General features: G+C 40.8%; 1 protein-coding gene across 1 annotated transcript in view; it reads right to left on the bottom strand.

Annotated features, from left to right (window-relative positions):
• Window positions 1-5838, bottom strand: part of mybpc2a (myosin binding protein Ca) — a 64923-nt gene extending 59085 nt beyond the window's left edge. The window contains exon 1 of the mRNA XM_037689215.1: window positions 5750-5838. Coding sequence (XP_037545143.1) covers window positions 5750-5771 — 22 coding nt within the window. The 5' untranslated portion in view covers window positions 5772-5838. The remainder of the gene's footprint in view (window positions 1-5749) is intronic.
• Between the last annotated feature and the right edge of the window lie 3280 nt (window positions 5839-9118).

Genomic DNA, 9118 nt, shown 5'->3' with positions numbered 1-9118 from the left:
AGACTGAAGCAGACAGGGAGTGAGACAGGCAGACAGACAGGGAGTGAAACAAGTAGACAAACAGGGAGTGAGACAGACATAAAGGCAGACAGACAGGGAGTGAGAGACAGACTGAAGCAGACAGGGAGTGAGACAGGTAAACATCAATGAAGTTATAGATTTTAGAAAGTTTCAAAAAGCTAAAGTCGCTGCACCCGTCGCCTGAACAAGCTGAATGTTCTGATGCACGAACAGCTAAAATTCGACGAGGCATGCCGAGGTCGTTAGACCGCAACAAAACAGAGCGACTGTCGACTCAGCGTCGACACAACGAGCTTCTTTCTGTGTTTGATGATGAAGACGGGCCGCAGGACGAGCTGAGCCTCGTTAAGCTCAGCCAGCAGCCGAGGTAGGGCGGCCATCTTTATGATCTCATGTCTGATTCAAACAGGCCGGCGGTTCAGGGAGAAGGAGGAAATAAGTAAATAAATCCTTGATGTGTAGGTTTAAATATCAAAATAAGCTATTTAACCTGTCGAGTGTAGAAATTATCATTACAAGCTGCAGAGGAACTTACCAGCTAAAAAAAAATTAACTTAAACTTAAAATATATGGTTTTGTTTATTTAAGCTTTTAGCTACATTTTTGCTACAATTAACTTTTAGCAACTATTTTGATACATTTAGCTATTAGCTAATGTATTGCTACTTCCTGCTTTTAGTTAATGTTTTGGTCATTTTAGTTTTTAGAATATTTTATTTTGGTTTTTAATCTACGCATTTGTCTCAGTTATGTTTTTGCAGGGTTTTTTGCTACACTTAGCTTTTAGTTTGTAAATAGCCAAAGTTTTTTAATTACTAAAGCTATCAACTGTTAGTCTCATTTTAGCTCATAGTTACAGTTTTGCTATACTTTTAGCTGACATTTAACCAGTTTTCGCTTTAATTGCAGTTTTCCTCGTTTTTATTTATTTTTTAGATTTTAGTATTTTAGCTAATTTTATGTTTTGTTTAGGGTTTTCTACATTTAGCTTTTAGTTACTGTATTGCCAATTTTTGTTGTTTTTCCTTAGTTTGTTCATTTTAGCTATTAGCGGCTGATTTGCTTAGTTTAGCTGTTAGCTACAGATTTGCTACAATTAGATTTGGGTAACATTTAGCTTTTAGCTTCTGTCTTAGCTACAATTGTGCTGCATTGTGCTTTTAGCAACATTTTTGCCTATTTAAGCATTTAGCTCATTTTAGCTTTTAGCTATAGCTACTGTTGTGTAATTTTTGCATCTGTTATGCTTGTCTAACCGTTTCGTTTTGGCTTTTTGAGTAGGTTTCTGCAGTCCATCGCTCTTAGCGTTTACGCTGCGTTTTCACATTTTTGCTAGAAATTGCTTTTAGTGACTTTTTTTTTTTGGTTGATTTTAGCTACTGTTTGCTACTTTTAGATTTTAGCTCAAGTTTTACCAATTGTAACTTCAACTACAGCTTCCCTCATGTATTTTATTTTCATGCTTTCCTTCATTTAGCTTTCAGCTATTATATTACTAACGTTCGCTTTTAGTTATAGTTTGTTCATTTTAGCCGTCAGCTGCTGATTGGCTTATTTTAAATTTTAGCTGTTTTGCTACAGTTACATTTTAGTAACTTTTTTGCTTTTAGCTTCAGCCTTGTGCATTTTAGCTACAGTCGTGCAGCGAATTCAGTGTTTGTTTGCAGCTTATTTTGAAGCGTCTTTCTTCCTTCGGGCTCGTTCGAGATGAAGATTGATGTTTTTACGAGAAGGGAGGACAGAGTCCATCGACGAGGCTGAATAAAGAAACTGAAGGTTAGATTTTATCGTGCTGCTGTAAACTCCTCTGACAATTGGACTCAAATGAGCGTTATGGAAATAAGTTTATTTGCCGGCTAAGAAAACGATGAGAGACTCAGCCGTCAGAGAAAGTTCTTCTGGGCGTGTAATCGCAGCTCAACGCTCAGCCCGTATTTATGAAGTGTTTTTAATAATCTGTTGGATAACGTTGTTTTCTTTGTGCAGCCTGAGCTGCATCTGTCTGTAATCCATCACGCAGCGGGTGTCTGCAGGAACCTGATGAAGGCCTCGGCATGAGGTAACGCTACACTCAGCCGGTTGTAATACAGGCAGTTTTGGGGTCTAATGGGGTGTCAGGGGGGAGTGATGTCAGCTTCCTTCCTCCCCGCAGCCTAAATGAGCGGTTTAACCTTTCACTCAACAGTGCTGCTCTGCAGAAAGCAAATAGATGGACTTCTGATGCTCTGAATTCTTCAGGCTGCTGCGAGAAATCTAAATTTATCCGATGGACATGTCACAATGCGTCAGCCATTTTGGAAAGATCTTTTATCACGACAGAGTTCAACTTAATTAAAAAAAAAAAACGTTGATAAACTTTATGATTTGAGCTTTTTTTTTCAAAACCGTATCATGTAGTGACTTGAGTCTCAAGTCAGGATGTTTTACCAGACAATTAAAACTTTTGGGTGTTTGAGACTTGAGCCGAAGTGCAGATCTTCATTTCTTTACAAGAACTCCACATGTTCTGAAGGTTGGACCCGTCTGAGCAGATTTTTTAATTTTTTTTTTTTTTTTTAATAAAATCAGAAATTTGGAGTAGAATATTTTATTTTCATCATTGCTTTTCATTCATGTTTTAAGCGTTTGACAGATTTTCTTTCAGCCTTCAGATGTTTGTTTTATTTCAGATGCTCCGAACCAAAGAACTTATGTTATCGCACATTTTACCCCAAAAGTTCTCTTGGACCAACTTCAGACAGCTGGGTCGGGTCACAGTTCTCTGTTTTGTCTCCTTCAGAAACATCCCCCCATCATCTTTAATCCGCTTCTTCCTTTTAGAGTCACGGGGGTCACTGGTGCCCATGTCCAGCCATCACCCTGGACAGGTCTCCAGTCCATCACAGGGACACAGAGACAAACCTAGGGACAATTTAGAGTTACCATTCAAACTAACATGCATGTTTTTGGTCTGTGGGAGGGAACTTATGGAGAGAACATGTAAAGACCTCAGGCCAGGGGGCCAAACTGCGACCGACTGCAGACAACTGCTCCCACCACTGAGCCACACCTTATTTATCTGGTCAGAATTATTTTCATCCAACGGAGTTCATTTAAAAACCTAACTCCCGCTTCAGAAAATAACCGTTTTAAATTTTAACGTGAGTTGAAATTTGCCTTCAGCTCCGTTCTAAAATCCACCGAGGGGCGTTTGGAAGGGGGCCCTGATGTGATCAGTCATCCTGCCAGCATCAACTCTCTCCGCGCAGAAAGTCCAGTTTTAGTTTGATGCAACAAAATAACCCAGATTAGTTTTATTAGTCTGAAGACCAATAAATTAAGTGAACCAGGATCAAGTCCTCGGTTTAAATCCACGTCCCCGTCCCTCCTCACACTCAGGAACTATTCTTGTGGCTGTTTATTGGGATGCGTGCTCTGTCCGTTCCCCGGCAGCTTTTACTGCAAAACGCTGCTGTCTCTGGAGCAGGGTGGGGGGGTCACATGAGCTGTAACCAGGTGACGGACAGGGCCAGAGGGGCCCCAAGCTAAGAAGGTGTGATCAGGCTCAAGACGGGGGCAACAATTTAGGAGGAGGAAAAAGAGAAGCCTGATAATGTGCTGTTAGGAATCTAATCTGTGTGATGTCAGCACGCTGGGCGGGGGGGAGATAATAAAATGTTGGGATGAAATTACTGTCTGATAGGAGAATAAAAAGGGAAAGGCTCGTGGGGGGGGGGGGTGTCGGATCAAATCAGATGTATTTTATCACGCAGCGGTGCCAACGTGCAGCTCTAAATATGGATGGTTTATTTTCAGCAAAACACCTGCTTTGGTTCTGTGACATTTACACTTAACATGCAGAAGATGCTGGATTCAAAATAAAAGGGAACTTTCTTTCAGTATAAATCGTGCAGATTGTCAGGGTGGGAGAACAGAGTCAGGCAGATCTCGTGGAAGGCAGCAGAGTTGACTAATTTACAACAATTATCATTTAAACGTTAGTTTTAGGGTCCGTGCTCGTGGTCCTCCATCAGGTTTGAGTGGTTTCTCTGCTCCTCAGCAGGTCTTCATGTTCTGCAGAAGCCTGTTCATGTGTTTCCATCAGGTGTGTTGAAGCAGAGGAACATCTAAAACAGGGGTGTCAAACTCGCTTACAAAACGGGGCCAAAATTAAAACCTTTTTCAAACAAAAGGGCCAGTTTTAGAATCGACACGAACTCAAGTCAACATCTTTTCTTGGTTGAAGGTTCCTCAACAAGAGTTGGATTGGTCTCATTTGACGTTCTCTGTTGCACTCTTGACATCATAATCAAAGATTACTGAAAAAAAAATGAAGTGATAAAAGTATTTTACATTTAAAATAACATCTTGGGGGCCAGATAAGATGTCAACAAGGGCCCCATTTGGCTCCCGGGTTTCGAGTTTGACACATATGATCTAAAACGTGCAGGACCTGGAGGACCATCTGACCCAGCCTCCTCAGGCCTGTCTTCCTCCCCGGCTCCATGGTTTTAATCCTCGTGTTTTAATCCATCAGATAATTTATGATTGTCTGAGGCAGCTGTTGACAAAAGCAGCAGAGCATCTTTCATTCTGCATGATTGATAGAAACATTACGGGCTGCAGAGTTTAATGTCAGACGGCGGTCGGTTAATGTTTCAGTAAAGACGCTGCTGAACTTATTCCAGGATTATGCATTCCTGCATCGTGCATGTGCGGTTGATGGTGCAATCGGAGCTCATCATCCGTGCAGAGTGAGGGTTTTCTTTTGTTAGTCAGTATTTACAACGATTTGTACAATTGTGTTTACAGTTTTATGATCTCCCTGTGCATGATGTGGCCTGTGACGTAAAATGAACTCTTTAAATCTCACAACTTTTCACGCAGAGGATTTCCACTCAAAACGTTTACCTTCATAAAACCATAAAGTCCTCCTCTCAAGAATTTCTAAATATTTTCTTCTTGTCATCTTGACCCATTTTGTTTGATTTATTACTGATGTCATGAAATAAAAGTTAAACACATGACGGTTTTGCAGACGTTCGCCGTTGTTAGAATAAATTATTTATTGAGCAAATAAAATCTAAAATATGCTGAAGATTTAAAACCATCAGATCTTTTTTTATTAATATGTATATATATAGTTTCCAATCAATCAGATTTAATCTTTTAAAGTGGACTTGGTCAGTATTCTGTGAACTCTGGCTTCTATTTCACTCATTTTCAGATGATTTTATTTGAGTGTGACACATAAATCATTTACTTATAAACAGTTTTAACAGACAACCTCAGCAAAGATCAGTTTTAACTTGGATTTTTATGCTTTTTGTTATCAGCATCTTGTCACAATCTGTTCCCATTTTTCTGTGGATCTATGAAAAACGCAGAAGTCTTTGCTCTATTTTATTCCTATCTCTTTAAGATAAGACTTTTTCTGTAAAGGACTTTAGATTTTAGCTTCTTTCCTGCTCAACTTGTTTAGACCACTTTAAAAGATTACCAGAAGGTCTGATTGGTTAGAAGCAAAGAATAAAGAGATTAGAACTTATTTGAACAGTCACCTTTCACTCTTGAATCTAAAAAACACGAACATTTTGAACCAAATAAAATATCCTCAAACACCCAGCCCACGTGTCTCGCTCCTTTTTCAGCTTTTAGGGCTCGTTGTTTCTCATCTGCACATTTGCAGAGAAGCAGCAGCTTCTGAACAGACTTCCTGCTTAGATTCTGTCAGAATGGACCTCCTTACCTGTCTTCTGGGGCTCAGGCATGTCTGGGCCTGTTTACGGGGATTCCTCTGACTGTGTTTCTTCCTTCCAGCCTCCCAGTGGAGCTGCCTGCGCCTCTCTTCATCCCCTTTTATCAGCTCGCGCCCCCTCCTTCCACCACCACCAGCCTCCCCTGAGTGGGACAAGAAAGGAGGAGAGCGGCAGGATGGTTGTCACCTGAAACCTTGGCAGGAGCTGCAAGGGTTTAGGGAGAAGGAGGAAGACAGTGCGGGAGAAAAGTAGCTGGAGCAGACCACAAGGGGGAGACACACTGGGAACACAAATCCTGACAAACAGGAAGGTGCAGGTAAGAAGGGTAACGATGTAACACTAATCGCTGCTCTTCGTTCAACCATTCTTCAGGAATTTAACGGTAAAAACTTATAAAACTATAATAATTATGTGAAAACTTCACATAAACCGCTGGAAACGAGTTTTTAGCAACTCTCATAACTCAGATGATAACTGTTACTGGCCCCCGATCTCCTCCTCCCAAGGTGCTCCCAGTCCCTCCAGCAAGTTCTGGGTCTTCTATTGGGTCTCTCTGGATGTTGCCTGGAAAATCCCCCTTCAGCCGACTCCATTTGATGAAGAGGAGCGGTGGCTCTGAGGTTCAGCAGAGCCACAGAGGGAGCTCATCTCTTGATCCAGGACTCATACGTGTGTACCATATTTTCCGGCTTATAAGTTGCAGTTTCTTGCATAGATTTGTCATTCCTGCGGCTTATTACTTTTTTTAATATTCCTAACACAATTTTTGGTTCTTCCGTTCGCGCTCACTTCACTCAGCTGGTGAAGGTGGAGGAACGCTGAAGAGCTAGTGGCTCCGGCCGCGATGGATGGATGGATGGATGGTGCCGCACCGCCCAGGCAAAATGAAGCTGTTTTGACCATTAAATAAAGGCATAATAAATGTGACTTATACGCTAGAAAATACGTTATGTATTGTCATCATTGTATGTTCCCATACGATGGTGAAATTGGCTCTCTGCATTTAACCCATCCACCCCCAGGTGGAGCAGTGGCGACGTCCAGGCGAAACGCAGCTGATTTGATCGTCAAAGTGCATTTATTAAGGAAAAGTTCAACTGAGACACACCTTTACTATAATGTCGAGTAAACAAATAATTGTTTTTAGGTGTTACTCTTGTTAAACTCTTGTTAAAGTCCTCCCATGCACGCTCTCGCAGCCGCCATTTGGCAGCCAATCGATTTTTGGCACAACACCGACCCACATTTCCAAATTGTCAGTGGTGATGCATAATAGATGCGACGTATACGGCAAAGTGACGTATTTATGTATTTTTCCACTTTATTAGACATATTTGGACTGATGCGACTTATAGGGCGGTGCGACGTGTACGGCGGAAAATACGGTAAACATGAGAAATGTCATTTCCTGTGAAAATGCAGCGTGAACAAATGTTGCTGAAACCAGCTGAACAGGGTTCATCTCTAAACTCTTAATGCAAGCTGAATTTGAACAGCTGACATTTGCTGAAAGTGGGAAAATTAAAACTGAAAGCAAAAGGAAAATGGCAGAAATGTGTAAAGCAAAAAGAACAAAGCTGAAAAGTGCAGAAATTTAGCAGAATAAGCTAAAACAGGCAGAGAAGCTGAACAGATCACAAATAAATCTGAAATTAAAATTGAAACTAAAATGAGCAGAAAAAAGCTGAAAAAAGCAAAGTAGCTGAAAAATCTACAGATAAATTAAAATCACCAGAAATAAACTGAAAGGGTCATGAAAACATTAAATTATTATAAAGCTGCACAAAAGGAGGAAATTAGCAAGAGGAGCATAAAATATCCAGAAAGTAGCTGAAAAGGCAGAAAATCTGAATTTAGCTGAACAGAGCTGATATAAGCTGAACCAGAACAAAAGCTGAACAGTAACAGGTTTGAACAGCTAAAGAGTCTGAAGGACGTGAAGAAAGCTCCGTTCATTTTCAGTGAGGGAAAAAACATGGCCGACAAAGTAAATATTTTAAAAAGTACAAATTGAACCAGAAGTCCCAGCAGGAACATCCTGAATGAGCCGAACGTTTGTGCTGGGAAACGTGCAGAAGACAAATGGACCTGAACCGTCTTAATGGTTTATAATAATCCTGACAATAAATAAAACACTGGAAGGACTTCCTGATGAAATCGGAGCTTCATGTTGGAGAAATTAAACGTTTGAACGTTTTTCTGCTGTGAAGCTCCGAACAGCTCGTCTGATTCTGAGCCCTCGGCCCGGGCAGGCTCAGCTCCAAAGAGTCCTGCGATCTGGGTCAAGTTAAACGGAACCAGCATGTTCCTGTCGGGGGGAGACTCTGAATTGCAGACTCTGGGGAGGGTGCTGCATTTTTTAAAAGCAGAGTTCAACTATCTTCATCACAGCGAGCTTAAACAAACTGAGGAGGAGGAGGAAAACAAAATGTCCTCGAAGCAGAACAGGAAGTGGTCTAAGTGTTTTTTGAAACAGATTTTTAATTCTTTTAGAACAATTCCCTGATTTTAAGGAGTATTTGGAGGTAACTGGAGGTCAAACTCTGGGTTTTCTTGATTGCCGTGCACCAAAATGGTCGAATGTAAACATAAACAAATGAAGATTGTTGGCAACAAAAACATGACTCTGCTTATTTTGCTCACTTGTTACAAAATATGCAGCAGTTTTGGTGAGTGATGCTTATTTAGTGGATGTTTTGTCTTCTTCATACATAATTTTAGTAGCTATTAATGCAGGTGATGTGTTCTCAAATCAAGACCAAAAACAGCCGAAGTGGCTGAAAACAGGCGAACATCATCAACGTCAATGGAAGAGTGGTTTGGGACAGTTGGGGTGTTCCGGGTTGTATTTACACTCAGATGTTTCAGATGTTTCAGATGTTTCGGGTTCAGTAAGCAGATACAAGTGTTTTGTTTACATCTAGTGTGGACCCACATTCCAGAGCAGCACATTTGGAAAAGTAGCCGAAGAAACTCCTTCAATCTGCGCCGCTTTATACGGCACAGACTAACACAGTTTGCAACAAGTACCTTTCACTGCCTCACAAACAGCAGAAGACTCTTTAAATTTATTTTTATTTTATTCAACTTTTATTTATACAGGTTAGTCTCGATGAGCCACGAGGACTCATTTTCAAGAGAGACATGTTTTAGACAGACAACATGTAGAGTACAGACAACAATAAACAACAACAAAAAGTAATTAAAATAAAAATATTATTCTAAAAACACTGTTACTGTTAGCAGCATGGTCCTGTCAGCAGCATGGTCCTGTCAACAGCATGGTCCTGTCAACAGCATGGTCCTGTTAACAGCATGGTCTTGTTAGCAGCATGGTCCTGTTAGCAGCATGGTCCTGT

The sequence above is a fragment of the Nematolebias whitei genome, chromosome 15 (genome assembly GCF_014905685.2).
Source record: "Nematolebias whitei isolate Nwh7 chromosome 15, NemWhi1, whole genome shotgun sequence".
Taxonomy (NCBI): Eukaryota; Metazoa; Chordata; class Actinopteri; order Cyprinodontiformes; family Rivulidae; genus Nematolebias; species Nematolebias whitei.
This window is presented reverse-complemented; position numbering and strand designations above follow the sequence as displayed.